At 42.9% G+C, this 15894-nt stretch overlaps 2 protein-coding genes across 4 annotated transcripts; both read right to left on the minus strand.

Annotated features, from left to right (window-relative positions):
• Positions 1-106: 106 nt before the first annotated feature.
• Positions 107-7022, minus strand: LOC145202694 (uncharacterized). Of its 3 annotated transcripts, none has more exons than XR_013853324.1 (2): positions 234-7022; positions 107-164 (listed from the first exon to the last, which is right to left on the minus strand). XR_013853324.1 is itself a non-coding variant. In XM_080075727.1 (2 exons), exon 2 carries the CDS (start codon positions 6342-6344, stop codon positions 648-650), a length of 5697 nt encoding a protein of 1898 aa, XP_079931853.1. In that variant the 5' UTR covers positions 6345-6651; positions 6721-7022; the 3' UTR covers positions 107-647. The 3 variants fall into 3 exon arrangements, 2 of the variants coding, with proteins under 2 accessions (XP_079931853.1, XP_079931864.1); XM_080075727.1 differs by having other exon boundaries at positions 107-6651; positions 6721-7022; XM_080075738.1 differs by having other exon boundaries at positions 107-6529; positions 6594-7022.
• Positions 7023-10754: 3732 nt separating this feature from the next.
• LOC145210298 (chymotrypsin-like protease CTRL-1) lies at positions 10755-12452 on the minus strand. Its single transcript, XM_080079978.1, has 5 exons — positions 12419-12452; positions 12178-12301; positions 11653-11809; positions 11283-11507; positions 10755-10913 (listed from the first exon to the last, which is right to left on the minus strand). The coding sequence occupies exons 1-5, from the start codon at positions 12450-12452 to the stop codon at positions 10755-10757; spliced, it is 699 nt and encodes a 232-aa protein (XP_079936104.1).
• Positions 12453-15894: the final 3442 nt, after the last annotated feature.

Raw genomic sequence — 15894 nt, forward strand, 5'->3', positions numbered from 1 at the left:
GAACGACAATTCGTTTTAATGGTATGGTCAATTCCGGTTTTTCTGCGAATGAAAACGAAAACGTATGAAGCACAAATCGCACTCGAAACACAACAAGTAAACATACCGACTGTTTGGCCACAGGGGTTTTGGTATTTAATGATGTTTTAAAGGCCGAACAAATCCTGCACAAACAACCAAACATTTACAGTTTTAGAACAAAACTTCACATTACAGTACAAAGCCAAACTTACCAGCAAAATGATTCACAAATGCAGCTTTATCAACTCAGCAATTTATTTATACTTTCTAGCTGCTAAATAAAGGTATCAAAGTTTAGATTGATGGCTTCAATTCAAATTATGCCTGTCAGCAGTTTACAAACGTACACCACGAGGCAAGTTACAAATGATTGCAACATACACAGTACACAGGCAATTGACGTCACGCATTAGAACATTAATTGTCACGCAATGGAACACTAACTGTTGCGTCACAGGACAATTGTTATACATTTTGCTGGGCAAAGTTATGTTCACAACAGTTGGCGAAAACGACGTAACATACCCCCACCCGAATGTATCTCCAGGGGAGCATACATTCTAAAACACAAAACGTCGTTGAATATATACCGAACAAAACGAACGAAAATGAACATCGCAAACAGTTTACAATTTGCCGGTCGCGCAATCACCGCGGGAGTCCATCACTAAACACAGTTTGGTGATGGGTCGTCTGACGGAGGTGGCACCGGTTCCTACCAGTGCAGAGCGCACGACACCATGCGCATCCGGAAAGGTCGAAATCACTCGGCCGATTCTCCAACGTGCTCGCGGAATGGATTCGTCCACAACCAACACTAGGTCGCCTGCCTCGACGTTCCTCTGCTTCGAAAACCACTTCTGTCGTTCAATGACAGTGGGTAAGTATTCTCGCACCCAGCGACGCCAAAATTGGTCAGCCAGGTATTGCACTTGTCGCCAATGGTGGCGAACGTAACAGTCCTTCTTCACGAACACGCCAGGTGGCATGTTGGGCGACGGACGCAACAAAATTAAATGATTGGGAGTCAGCGGCTCGTCCGATTGTGGATCCATCACCACTGGAACAATGGGTCTACTGTTGAGAATGGACTCCGCTTCAACAAGCACCGTTTCAAGGGTGTCGCGGGTCACGCTTTGTGCCGTCAGCAACGCAGAAAGAACTCTTCTTACAGACCTGATCATTCTTTCCCAGACGCCACCCATATGGCTTGCCGCAGGAGGATTAAAAGACCATTGGATGTCCTGTTGTCTCAAGAAGTCATCAATGTTCTGTTGATTCCATCTTCCGATAGCCTCTTTTAGCTCACGCACGGCTCCGACAAAATTTGTTCCATTGTCGCTGCAAATCTTAGTTGGTCTGCCACGTCGTCCGATGAATCTTCGCAGGCAGTTGATAAAAGCACTCGTTGACAAACTGTCAGCTACCTCCAGATGCACTGCCCTGACCGTCATGCAGGTAAATAGACAGCCGTACACCTTCACTTGGCTTCTTGCTTGGCGCACCATTAGCGGTCCAAAATAATCAACGCCAACGTACGTGAACGCGGGGCTATGGGAGTTCACACGATCAATCGGCAATCTGGCCATAAGTTGCTCGCCAACGGGCGCATTTCGTTTCCTGCAAAACACACAATTGCCCAACACACGGCGTACAGCGGCTCCGCCCTTTATAATCCAAAATTTTTGACGGATTTCAGACCAGGTGTGACTCATTCCTGAGTGACCTACGTCCTTATGAAACTTGACAATCAGTAAGTCGGTGAGGTGATGTCTGCCTGGAAGTATAATAGGATGCTTCGCATCATCCGAAATAGAGGCCAATTCAAGTCTCCCTCCAACGCGTAGGAGACCGTTGCTAAGGGTGGGGCCAAGCTTGTCAAACGTTCGAGAGTTCTTCGTTTTCTTCCACTGACCATTGCCTTTTCGCAGATTTTCAAGCACCTCTGGAAAGGCTTGTTGTTGCACAATTCGAAACAGTGCCAATTCAGCTTCTTGAAGCTCTTGAACCTGAAGGGTTCCCTTCGGAATGGTCGTATTTGTATCTGCACACCGTTTCGACAATAAAACGCGCTTATACCGTAACAACCAAGCGGTTGCACGTCGTAGGCGATTCCAATCGGAGTAATGATTGATCAGTTTTGAGATAGAATCCGTCTCGCAAGCGGTTCCACACGTAAAATTTGCACTGACCTTCTTTGCTTCCATTAAAATATCATCTCTATTTGAAACTTCTTCTTCTTTAGGCCAAGTAGATTCGTCACCCCAAAGAAACCGTGGACCGGTTAGCCAAACGTTGTTATTCACCATTTTCTTCACAGACAAGCCACGTGAGGCGTCGTCGGCAGGGTTTAATTTGGATGGAACATGTCGCCACTGCTCACTTCTGCTTCCACTGTCAATCTTTGCCAGTCGGTTTGCTACAAAGGTTTCGAAACGTTTTGTAGAATTCCTAATGCTCATCAACACCGACATGGAATCTGTCCAGAACGTCGATTCGCAGTCGGGACAGCCCAACTCTCGTCGCAGAAAGCCATCCATTTTAACCGCTAGCACCGCTGCCGTCAACTCCAAACGTGGTATGGATACCGTATGTATCGGTGCAAGTCGTGACTTGCCAAGCAAAAAACAACAGTGCACCTGCGTATTGTGGTTAACAAGGCGCAGATAAGAAACTGCCCCGTAGGCCGAAGACGATGCGTCAGCAAAATGGTGCATTTCCATCTTAACTATCTTTCCAAAGGAAGGAGGTTTAATGCAGCGTTGAACCCGTACTTGGCTTAACATAGGAAGTCCCTCCATCCAGCTTCTCCAACGATTAGCATCTTCATTTGAAATATCTTCGTCCCATCCTAACCCTTGACGACAAAGGTCCTGCAAAAGTATTTTGGCACTTACTGTAACAGGAGCAACAAGACCTAAGGGGTCGTACAGCGCACTGACGGCAGACAAAATTCCACGGCGCGTCAGCGACTTATTCGGCATCTGCACATCAAATCCAAATTCGTCATTTGGGACGTTCCAAAACACGCCCAAAATTCTTCCAGCTACGTCCGAATTAAGATCATGATTCTTCGCCATCTTGGACCGTTCGTCAGAAGGAATTGATTGTAAAACTCTATTACTGTTGCTCATCCACTTGGTTAGGTGGAAGCCACCTCTTTGCAGGAGCTGACCTAAGTCTTTCACCAACATAATTGCTTCGTCCTCGGTCGCCACGCTTGCAAGGCAATCGTCCACGTAGAAATTTGATTTTAGCGCTGTAGTAGCTGCAGCACTGAACTCGTGGCCAAACTCTTCCGCAGTTTGGAGCAAGCTGAAAGCGGCGCAGCTCGGAGAGGATGTTGCGCCAAAAAGATGTACAGTCATCTCGTGGTCTTCCGCTGGCTTGGACAGATCGCCCTTGGGCCACCACAAGAAACGAAGGCTCGCAGTGTCTTCTGGCCTTACCCGGATTTGATGAAACATGGATTCAATGTCTGACACAACCGCCACGGGTTCATTTCTGAACCTTGTCAGGACGCCTACTAAGTTGTTCATCAGATCTGGGCCACTCATTAGGGCATCGTTTAATGCAACGCCTGCGTGCTTTGCGGCACAATCGAACACGACGCGCACCTTGTCAGGCTTGCGCGGGTGCAAAACAGGGTGATGTGGAAGATACCACTCTCGTTTACTTTGGCCGCGATCGTGCGAAGAGATCCTTTTCGCGTATCCCTTTTGGATATAGGTTTCCACAGTGCCAACGTATCGCTCACGAAGTTTCTCGTCCTTCTTTAGTCTTCGTTCGAGAGAACGGAGTCTTCTTTCTGCCAACACGCGGTTTGGCGGAAGTTGAGTTTGATTTCCTTTCCACAGCAAGGGCAACTGATAATGGCCGTCTACATGCAACACGTCCCGTTTCATAATTTCGAACGCCGATCGGTCTTCACGCGAAATTCTCTTGTCATCAATTATGGTTAAATCAGAAAAATCGGTTCTCCACAGACAGTCGATCTCTTTGCTCACGTTGTCGTCAAAACTACTTACGTAGTTTAAATCAATGCGTGTTCCGCTGGTGGGCACAAACGATGGCCCCAACAAAGACCACCCAAGGGCCGTTTTTACTGCAATGGGTTGTTCGCGGCTGCCGCAGCGCGTCTCCTGGAAAACCATCAGTTCAGGAGCATCGACGCCAATCATAAGTGTCACTTCTCCACCTTCGATCTGTGGAAACTCTAAACCGCGCAAGTATGACATCCTTTTCAGTTTAGTCTTTGATGGTAACTTGTTAGTTTTTACCGGAAGCTTATCGATGGCCATTACACTGTTAAGATTAATACTAGGTCCATCATCGAAGGCAGGAGCAACAGACAGGGAAACTATTTTTGTTGGCATAGTTTGCTCGTGGCCTACAGTTCGAAGCGATACAGTACGAGACTCCCCTTGCAAGTGTAGGGCATCCACTAGCCGTTGACTACACATAGATTTAGTGGCACCAGAGTCCAAAAATGCATAAGTGAGAAATTCTATGTTGCCATTTCGCGCCCGAACTGGTACGATATTCATGTACATATCACCACATATACTGGTATTGCCACATATTGCAGAGGGCTTGGAATCTGACGCCAAGTGAAATGAATTAACTTCACTGGTTACCTTTTCTTCAGGAGCAGAACTGCGGTTGGCTTCTGCTCTAGAAACCTCCCGATGTAGCAGCGTATGATGAGAGTTGGAATCACAACCGGAGATCTTGCACGGATCCTCCTCCTTGCAATCTCTTGCATTATGTCCTTTCTGCAAACACTTAAAGCACAGTCTTTGCCTTCGTGCAAATTCGTATCGTTGGTAGACAGGCTTCTTTTCAAACGAATTGCAAGTGGTCAAATCATGGAGCCCTGTACAAAACAAACAGCGAGCCTGCGGGGCTTCAGTTCCCGGCAGCTCAGACGACACGACGTACGTCGCAGCCCTATTTTTTCTTTGACCACTAGGCGTCTCCCGTACGGGGTGATGGGCCCGTCTAAACGACGAACTTGCCACGGCAGCTTGATTATCGACAAATTCGGTAAGGTCGTCGAAATTAGGTTCTCGATCGTATGTTTTAATTATACGGGCGACCTCTTTGTCCCATTGCTCTTGCATGTCACTGGACAAACGACGCACAATCGCCAACAAATTTTGAAATGTGTCCAAACCTGCGTTGCCTTCGATTTGGGATAGTACCACTTGACATGTCTTCATCAACCTCGCGAATTTCTGCATGCTATGGACGTCTTCCGAGCGAAGTTTCGGTCCGTACTGTAGTTGGTTTAAGCAGGTGCGCGCAATGATGTGATCCTTGCCATAATTTTCCTTTAGCAGTTTTAGGGCCTCGGCGTATCCTCCTTCTCCACTGAGCATGGAACAATGCTTAATCAAATCGTTAGCATCACCGACACAAAATTGCTGCAAGTAACTGAGGCGCACGTCGTCGTCAGAAACATGTTCAGCAATATGGCATTTAAAGCTACGAATAAAGGCATGGTACTCCATAGGATCACCGGCAAACTTTGATATCTGTGGGGGTGGCAGTCTAGAATCTTTCTTAACAGGTCGCTGATTACTAGTCGACGGTTGGGGCTCCGGCAAAGCACATACTGGCAGATCAGACACAGACAATTCGCGGACTTCGCCAACGACACTACTGGTGTTTGCACAATTACAACGGCATTTAGGCTCGAACGGAGTGGCTTCGGGTTTCAAAACTAGTTTTCTGGGTTTAATAGGTGACGGAACAGACTTACTTGGTTCGTTGGACTTTGTAATCAAGGTCTGTGTAACTGCCGTACCTAATCCTTCCAATGGAACAGATAGGGGTACTTCAACGGGGTCTTCCTCGTAGGAGTTCACTTCCAGCTCCGCCATGTGGAGTGCGTGTTTGAAACGGATTGCCTTTTCCATCTCATCCAATTTTCGTCGTCTATCCTTTTCTTCGCGCGAACAAAGTTCTTCTTCTTCGCGGCGCTGACGCTCTTCTTCGCGGTGCCGACTTTCTTCTTCACGTTCAACACGTTCCCTCTCCCTTTGGATAGACTGTAACTCATAATTCTGCTGTATTCGCATACGTAAACTTTGCAATTTTAATTTAGATCTCCGCTTCATTTCTAAGATAGCCGAACTAGATAATGTGCGCACGCTACTTATCACCGAACCATCCACTGAGGGTGGGCGTTGCGCTACATTCTCCAGCGGATTCGATGTAGAGGGTTCGCCATCGCGGAAGGAGTGAACACTCGCTTCGACCCATTCTTCCGTGCGTTGGTTCACGTCGTCTAAATCGAATTCGGGATCGTCTGCTGCCATCTTCGTCGTGATTGCGTTGGTACTAGACAATTGACAGTCGGCCAGTCGAAAAACTTTTGTGTAACGTTTTCTGTCGCGTGTTCCCCTGTTTTCACGAAAACGTCACACAATGTGGCTCAATAAAAAACGCGGACACCATAAAGGAACGACAATTCGTTTTAATGGTATGGTCAATTCCGGTTTTTCTGCGAATGAAAACGAAAACGTATAAAGCACAAATCGCACTCGAAACACAACAAGTAAACATACCGACTGTTTGGCCACAGGGGTTTTGGTATTTAATGATGTTTTAAAGGCCGAACAAATCCTGCACAAACAACCAAACATTTACAGTTTTAGAACAAAACTTCACATTACAGTACAAAGCCAAACTTACCAGCAAAATGATTCACAAATGCAGCTTTATCAACTCAGCAATTTATTTATACTTTCTAGCTGCTAAATAAAGGTATCAAAGTTTAGATTGATGGCTTCAATTCAAATTATGCCTGTCAGCAGTTTACAAACGTACACCACGAGGCAAGTTACAAATGATTGCAACATACACAGTACACAGGCAATTGACGTCACGCATTAGAACATTAATTGTCACGCAATGGAACACTAACTGTTGCGTCACAGGACAATTGTTATACATTTTGCTGGGCAAAGTTATGTTCACAACAGTTGGCGAAAACGACGTAACAAAGCCAAACAGGTTTAACAGAATCATAAACCACTGCATTGATCTGTATTTAAATCATTGTTTCAGAGAGGGAGAGAGTTTATGAGAGCAGGAGTGCTCGCACATATTATTAAATTTTAATAAGGTTATTTAAGTTGAACTTAGCATAATTAGAAATGAGCAAGCGCAAAAACGTTTTTCGTGACGACTATGAGAAAGAATTTAAAGGGATCAAACGCAACTTGAAGGGCGAGTGTTTTGCACATTGCAATCTCTGTAATTGTGACATTAACCTAGAAGCCATAGGGAGGTCAGCTATTTCAAGTCACATAGATACCCAAAAGCATAAGAAGTGTGTCATAACGATTAATTCAAACCATTCGATGAGTGAATTTTTTACAAGTCGATCAGCACCAACGACCACAGACTACAAGGCAGCTGCTGCCGAGGGAACCTGGGCATTTCATACTGCAAAACACCAGCAGTCATTTCTCACTAACGATTGTACATCACACTTGTTCAAAACAATCTTCCCTGATTCCAGCATCGCAAAGAAGTTTGCTTCCGCCAGGACAAAAACTACAAGCATCATTACTGGTGTTCTTGCTCCATATGCTCAAAAAATGATGTTGTCTGAACTTGGTGTACAGCCCTTCTCTATCTCGGTTGCGAGGTAAAGTTATTTCCTCTAGTCATCAGATTCTTTGACGCCAAAGTTGGGGTGCGGGTGCGTCTTCTTGACCTGCGATCGATGCCAGGCGAGACCTCTGCGCAGATCATGAACTTTATTCTCTCTATTCAAGAGAATGGCTTAGACCTAAAACAGCTGACATCCTTTCGCGAAGAGAAAACAGTGCATCTTATCCCAGTCGGCTGCCCTGCACATATTTTGCATAACGCAGCCAAAAAGAGATCAGAGCGCCTCACACATGACATAAAAACGATTGTGCTGAAGATTGGTAGCCACGTTAAAAGCCGAACTGGTAGGGCGATGAGTCTCAAACATTTCTGTGAACAACTTGATAACAGCTACTCCACTCTGCCAACTCACACGCCGACTCGGTGGACCACACTGGGTGCCGTACTCGAGCGTATGATCGATCTCTGGGAACCTCTTAAAGTGCATTTTCTTTCGCTGAAACACCCACCAAGAATATTGGAAAAATTTCTTTAAATCAGAAGAGTCACTAGTCGTCGTATCTTTCCTCTACAGCGCTCTCTTGCTCTTCAAGAAACCACTATTGCTCCTGCAAAAGTCAAATGAATTGTTTCCAGAACTAGCGGAAATAATTGAATCGTTTGAGGTCAAAATATCACAGCGCCAGTGTTCAGCCTTTTTCGGAGCAACAACAGACGAACTACTGAAAAGAGTTGACGAAGAGCATGCCAAGGTTCTCAAAGCGAGCTTCCAAAAGTTCTACACCATTACTTTGGAATATATCAATAAGTGGTATCGATTTGAAAAGCATCCAACGCATATCAATTGGACCCTGCTACGAGATCAAACAATTAAGTACGAAGAAGTTAAGGGATTGGCGAAGCAAATTGATCCGCCAATGGCAATGAAGGACGAGTTGTTCGATGAGGTCTCGGCTGTTAGTGCTCTACTGAAGAAGATTCCAGATAATGCGTTCCACAAGGAAGAAGCTGAGAAAAAGTGGATAAAGATCTTTACTGAAAGAGACTCTTTTCCATTGCTTTAGCATCATCTTCTCCCTTCCGGTCAGTAATGCGTTTGTGGAGCGAGTGTTCTCACTTGTTTCCGGTCCGTGGACTAAGGAAAGGAACAGACTTAATGAAATGACGGTCAAATGCCTGCTAAAGGTAAAAGTAAATCTAGACCTGAGCTGTCGTGAGATGCACGAAGCATTTTCGACGAACAAGGTATTGCTGGAACAAACTGTTTCTGGCAAAAAATATGGCTTGTGATATGTCATGGTTCGTGTAAATACAAAGATTTGTTCAAAAACGTTTGTTTCGTTTCGGGTGAAATTTTAATTTTTCGGCTGTCCTTATTTTGGGGTCCAGGTCGATGGCAACCCTGTCTATATTAGTAGTTCTCAAACTGTGCGTCGCGGCGCCCTGGTGCGTCGTTTCAATTTTCCAAGGGCGTCGCAGGATATTTCCGTTTTGTGGCTTTATGTTGTTGTATCAATAAACCTAACATTAATAATAATTTTCCCCATTAACTTTTATTTGCTGATGCACCGCAAGTCCAGAAAACTTTTTCAGGGGCGTCGCAAAAAAAAGTTTGAGAACCACTGAACTATATAATTTAACAGTCGCATCACCAGATTTTAAATGGACTTTTAGAAGGACCATATCGTGGCGCCCCTATAAAAATCACCTCGCGTGCTAAGTTTGGAAAGACAGTGCAAGGGCATATAAACTATGCGGCCCGCACAAATCATTATTTATACTTATCTGACCTGCAGTGAAAAGAGTTTGGTGACCCCTGGCCCTTAGTATGCCGCTTAAACAACACAGAATAAACTTATTTACAAGAGTAGGTAACCACGACTTAACCATGTATTCCAGCGACGCAGAAAACTAAAATGGATGACAAAACCATCACAATCAAACAGCAGCACTTTTAAGTAATTTTAGTCTCGGATTATTCTGATTCACTACAATCATTTGCGGGTTCAATGGAATATTAAAAACAAGTAGGAGTTAAAACATGTTTTTTTGCGGTGATCATGAAGATTTTAACGAACTTGTATGAGTCTACGATTCAACAAGTATGCAAAAAAATTAGAATGACCCTCGATTATGAATTTTCCAATACTTGTTTTAAATCGTTTAGCAAAAGATTTGTAATACAGCCCGGAATTTTTGGTCAGATTTGGCCGAGGACTTTTGGTCAGATTACCTTAATTTTAATAAAACAAACTTTTACACTTTGGCTGATTGTTTCGTTAATTCACCACTTTCTGGACAATGATTTACGAACATTTATGGGCTGGGTTCGTGTTTCGGGTTTTTAGTTTCGGGTTCAGGTCGAAAACGTGTGATTTAAAGATCACAAACTCCTTACCGACATATGTTTACCCAAAATGACAAACAATGTAGAAACTTGGCATATCGAGACAGTTCTTTTTTAAACTATTTTCTTTTTTTTACTATCTGTATCTTGTTTTCTCACAGCGTTTTGTGCGTTTTTATGTTTACTGTATTTGTGTTTTGGTGTGTCTTGCGCAAATGGCACATGAGGATATCAATATTAGTTAACAACCAGATATTTGTTATTTGAAAAATATTTAACAAACATTTTGTGTTTTACTAGCGTACCCCAAAAATCAATGCAGCCGTGTTTCAAATCTCCCCACAGAGTCAGTGAGTACTTTGTATAACATGGCACATTTAGACAAACGAATTTAGTCGTCTAGCAAGAGAGGGCAAAACATAGCCGGGTATTCCCATAAAGTAGGCTACACCAGGCGAAAAAAATCAGTATTGTTCAGATCATGTGACTCCAAATTGTTTTGTATACTAATGAACCTTTTTTGTTAATTTTATGTGTTCTTGGACCGTTAAAATAGGCCTGGGTTTGAGAACCACTGGTTTAGACAGAATAACCATTTTAAGTTTTTAATGTAAATGGGAACACGATGTTATATAGCCTATCAATCGTCAATCATTTGTTGGCAAATTTCTGTACAAGACAACGTAATGGATTTTTTTTTTCAATATTTTATTTCATCGTCACTTGTTCACAAATGTTGATGTTAAGTGAGGTAGTGAGATTATTTTGCCATTTCCCCGTTGATCCACTCGATCACGGCGGAATTCTTGGACCACACGGCTGGGTAATTGAGTGGGCAGTTGTTTCTACCGAAGGAAGTGTTTCCAATGAGATACCAAACGCCGTTGTCCTGGACGGCGAGGGGGCCACCGGAGTCACCCTAAAGAAACAAAATATGCCAAACGTTTTTTAAATATTCTAATATTGTGCAAAATCTTCAGGTTAGGTCAATCTAACTTCTATGAAATAAACCATGGCGCATTACATCATTAATGTCTCATACACAATAGGGCGTACCGGGGCATAACTGTACAAGTATATTAGGTTGGTTACCTTAGCATGGACCAATCACGTCACGTTAGTAAACGTAGAGGCCGCAGTAAAAATATATTTTAGTGTCGTTATGTTCGTGCATTTCGACGTCACCGCTTTTTTGGTCTATTTGGCAACATTTTCCTTTGATCAAACTTTCCAGACACAGGTGAGCAAATAAGCTATATGACTTGACGAAGTAAACGATATAACTTACATTGCAAGCGCTGTTACCGACAAGTCCAGCACATTGCATGCGATTGGTGATCTGTTTCGACATGATAGTGGTGCACTCATCAGCATCAACCAACTGAGTGTTGGCGTATTGAAGAGTGGTAGGAAGGGTGTTTCCCCCACCAACGGTCAAGCCCCAACCGGAAATGAGAGCTGCAGTTCCGCCAGGGTATTCTTTTCCGGATGCTGGGAGGGCAATTGGCTCCACCTTTATAAAGAATACATATTATGTAAATCGTAGTTTACAAGTCATTTATTAAACTTTACCAAAATGAAACAAACCAATACTACCTCACGATAAAAACCTACTTAACACACATGTCTATCTCACAAATGCAAAAACGTCTACTTACATCCTTGTTAATAGTGGCCTTTTCTGAAAGCTTAATCACCGCATAATCGTAGTCAATAACTAATGATCTGTAGTTGGGATTGCAGACAAAGGTATCAACTGCGATGCTCTGAGCTGGTGCTGTGTAGTCAATTGAGCCCATGTTGACGGTGACGAGACTAAAATACATGCACATGCCGTGTAAAAGTAATTAATGTGTTAAAGTTGTGCAAGATTTTTAGCGACAATAGGTTGTTTCATGAAATATCCAACTTCTGGACCAATACTTATTTCTCGCCATTAGGAAAAATGTTTTTTTTTAGCTTGGAAATTAATTTTGCGGTTTGTTTGAGATAATGCACTTCCTTTATAAGAGAAGTTTAAAAGTTGGAGGTCACACCCAATCAAGACCGTGACAGTTTGAACATTTTTTTTAATCTGTTACTTGCGTACACGTATAAAAAGTTGTAATTCACGCAATAAAAGTATTTGACAAAAAATGTAAAAGGCTTACGTGTTTTGGCAATGGCATGCGGACATTACGAACATGTCAGAGATGAGGGATCCGCCACAAAAGTGGCTTCCAAATCTCTGAAGGGACACCTGCCATGGTGTGGCCTCCATGCTGGTGGCATCCTCGCCATTAATGATACGCTCATTGGCGGCAGCAACTGAAATAGGCAAAAGTGCTTCGTACAATCATATCAAGGCACAAAATAAATTAACACGTCGCATAGTACAATTTTAATACAACCACATTTTTATGCAACGCTCAATTTGCTACTTACGTGCAACAAGACAAAGGGCAATGAAGATCTTCATTTTAAAAGTTTTTGCGAAGTATTCTTGACTTGAGAAAACTGATTTTTATGTAGTCAAGGAACTGGCTTTTATAGAGATCAGAACCTCGAATTGCTTACGTTGCACAACCACATGTTGTTGTTCCCATCAAATTACATTTAGTGGTTACACAAACACGATGGACGTCGCTGACCTGTGAACAGTGCCACATGTTAGATGAACATTAAACGCCGTTTGAAAAAAACACGTGTAAACTCAGGGATTGAGAATCGTTTGGGGTAAGGGATGGTCACAATTTAATTGTAATGTGCCATTGGTTAAAAAAAGTAAAATTCCACCTGCGACAAAAACGATTATGATTTTAGATTTATAAAAAATTAAATGCTTTACCAAGCCACAACTCTTTATCAATTTCTTGGGGACCGTCAGGGGCTTGTTCCTACAACAGAAGTTGGCAATCCCTGAAAAGATATGTAGCCTATTTGTTTATGACACGCCGCGCACATAAATCCATAGACATATGTAAAGTTTGCTGACCACTAATGTACACTGTTAAACTATAATGATTTTTTCACGGGGTTCGAACGCACGACGCTCCCAGGGACAAATCCGGATCAAGTTTTTTTGTCTGTTTATTGGTCAGGCGCGCTAGACCGGTCGGCAAATGCTTAAATACTCTTTTGGTTTACAATGGTCATTTAACGTCGCCTGGTGACTAGCGGTGGTTGTGAATGACTCCAACTAACTGTTTGGTAGCATTAAACACACGAGGAACAGTTTTGTTTCACGTGGTTCGAACCTAGGACGTTCACACTGACGGTCCAATCGTCCCGGACCATTCGACCAAGTTATCTAACACACTCTAGAACAGTGGTTCCCAAACTTTTTCATATTCCCTTTGCCATTATTTCGAGGGCTCGCGGTCCTTAAGCCTGAATATGTATTTCATAAAAACGAAAGTTGATTGCAGGATTTTAGCTAGTTGTGCAAAATTGCGCATAACACTCATCCAAAGACAGCTTGTGACATCACAAACAGGACAAAAGCATTGCGATTGTGCACAAACAATTGCATTTTTGATAGTTGTCATTTAATAAAGGTCATTGTTTAGCAATGGAGACAGTCGATTCTCAATTCTACTTTGATTTAAACTTATTTAGTGGCACAAACTGACGCCAAATAAGATTATAGAACTGCTTCAACCGCTTCGCGGTCCCCCCAAAATTGCCTCACGGACCCCTAAAGGACCGCGGACCCCAGTTTGGGAACCGCTGCTCTAGAACATAGCGGGTGCATGTTACCTGGCCACTAGCGGCGGTACATATAAGTAACATTTGACATTTTTATTTAGAACAGTTTTTTAGGGAAAAAGATTTATAATTTGTTTGCATCGATGGGCGCTGTTTAAGAAACAACATTACCCGATCGATTTATTGCCTTTATACCTGGCAACCCCCTCTCGTTTTAGGTTTTTACTTACCCCTGCTCTATGTCCTGTTACACAAACACCCATCGCCAGAAGCTGTTTGTCCCACGAGTGTCTATAAAGAAGACCGCACACGATTGGCTAATCCGACGCAAACAATACCCGGAACTTTATGTAAAAATAGCTTTGTTCGGCAAACCCTATTCGCTAGTCCATAATTTTAGCAATAAAAAACACACAGACGACTGCGTTCTCACGTTATGTGACCTATTGCCGGAAAGATTCTAGTAATCTGTAGAAAGGTCATCCGTACTGGCATTAATTCTCTTGACGCATTTCGCAACTACATCGGGTAGTAAGGCAATTTATCACCCTTTATAGCGCCGCTAGCGAGACGTGCGTTTTAGTTAAAGTAAAACTTGGTGGCGCATTGTAACGACCAAAGTGCCGCAAACTAGTTAGGTCAGATATCCCAACTGGGATAATTGTTGAACGCTGTCTATTGGCACACCAAGAACTGTCGAGATGTTTACTGTATTCTCTTCTAAAAAGAATGACCTCGTTTAAAAAAGCACACCACAGCACCCAAGACCACAGGTTACTCTAGTTCAGTGGTTCTCAACCTTTTTGCCTTTGCGGACCCGTTTCGACGCTGTAAGCCAGGGGTTCCCAACCTGTGGTACGCGTACCACTAGTGGTACGCGAAGGTTTTTCAAGTGGTACGCGAGTAGCTTACGTGTTTTTCAGAACAACCTGGATTTACATCTTTATCATATATTTATCTGGTTTTGTTGACCAATTGGTTGACAGTAAACAAAAAATTCAACTGAGTTGTGGTTCTTTAGTGTTACTTTAGTAGGCCAAGATTATTATTCTAAATAAAATATGATCAAATTAGTTGCTCTGCAAGAAATAGTACGCGTGGCAGTAAAGAGAGTCCAAGTGGTACGAGATCGTAAAAAGGTTGGGAACTCCTGCTGTAAGCTAACTGTGGACCCTTTGAAGGTTCAGATATTTTTTGTACTTTCTTATTTACAACCGAGTTCCAAATCAAGTCAAGTCAGTAGGGGTTCGAGTCAAGGCAAGTCCCAAGCAGTTTTTGCAAGAAAGGGTTAATGGATTGGCTAGTTATTCTATTTGAATGTTTTTTCGCGACTTTTTTTACCCTCAAACAGACACCACTTCATTACAGAGAAAAAATCCCATCAGTAGGGTCAACTAAATCGAAACACCTTAATTGACACTCATTAAACAGCGTGGAAGGACGACAATCTGTTCAAAGGAGTTTTTGAAAACCCAAAATTCATATTTTTATTGCATGCGCTAGACTCTAGACTAGAGCGTTTGTGCTGTTACGTAAGCGCTGAACAGCGAATACTTGGAAAGTTTGTGCATGTAGCAGCGACTTCGTTACGTTAAAATTGAGCAAAAATAAATTCGCATCGCACATAATTGTTACAATTCGTTTTGGTTTGTCACCTATAAAGAACGTTTTCAAACAAATTTCATGCTATTTTTAAACGCCGATGCGTTTTTTCTTAAATTGCGATTTATCAATCTTGTTTTGCGCGAATTAAGAAGTTGTCGCGGACGCCCGGTTCAGAACCACTGCTCTAGTTCAAAACGTGGCGTGATGATAGCGACCATCAGATGCATTGTTACGTCATGAGATGTCTGGGTTTCAATGCATTATACCAGTGCTCTTCAACCGATATGCACGGTGCACCCTAGGGTGCACCAAAATATGCATGGGGTGTACCAATACGAAAAGGTACACAAGGGTGCATCACAAACTTAATATTTGACTTTCAGGATATTAGAAAAAAAAGATGTAGGTTTCAACTGATGTATAAATGAACCTCTGTATTTGTTCAAAATGTTGATGTCTAACACGTTTAGTGTGGTTGATATATATATCTACGTCTCAAAACCCTTTGCACAGTGCGGATTGACGTTAATTTACGTCAAAAGTTTGTGATCAGTGTGTAAAAGTTCGGCAGCTCCGCTCGGTTTAATTGACATGATGATATGCATAAT

Source organism: Phallusia mammillata, chromosome 1, assembly GCF_965637545.1.
Source record: "Phallusia mammillata chromosome 1, kaPhaMamm4.hap1.1, whole genome shotgun sequence".
Classification (NCBI taxonomy): Eukaryota; Metazoa; Chordata; class Ascidiacea; order Phlebobranchia; family Ascidiidae; genus Phallusia; species Phallusia mammillata.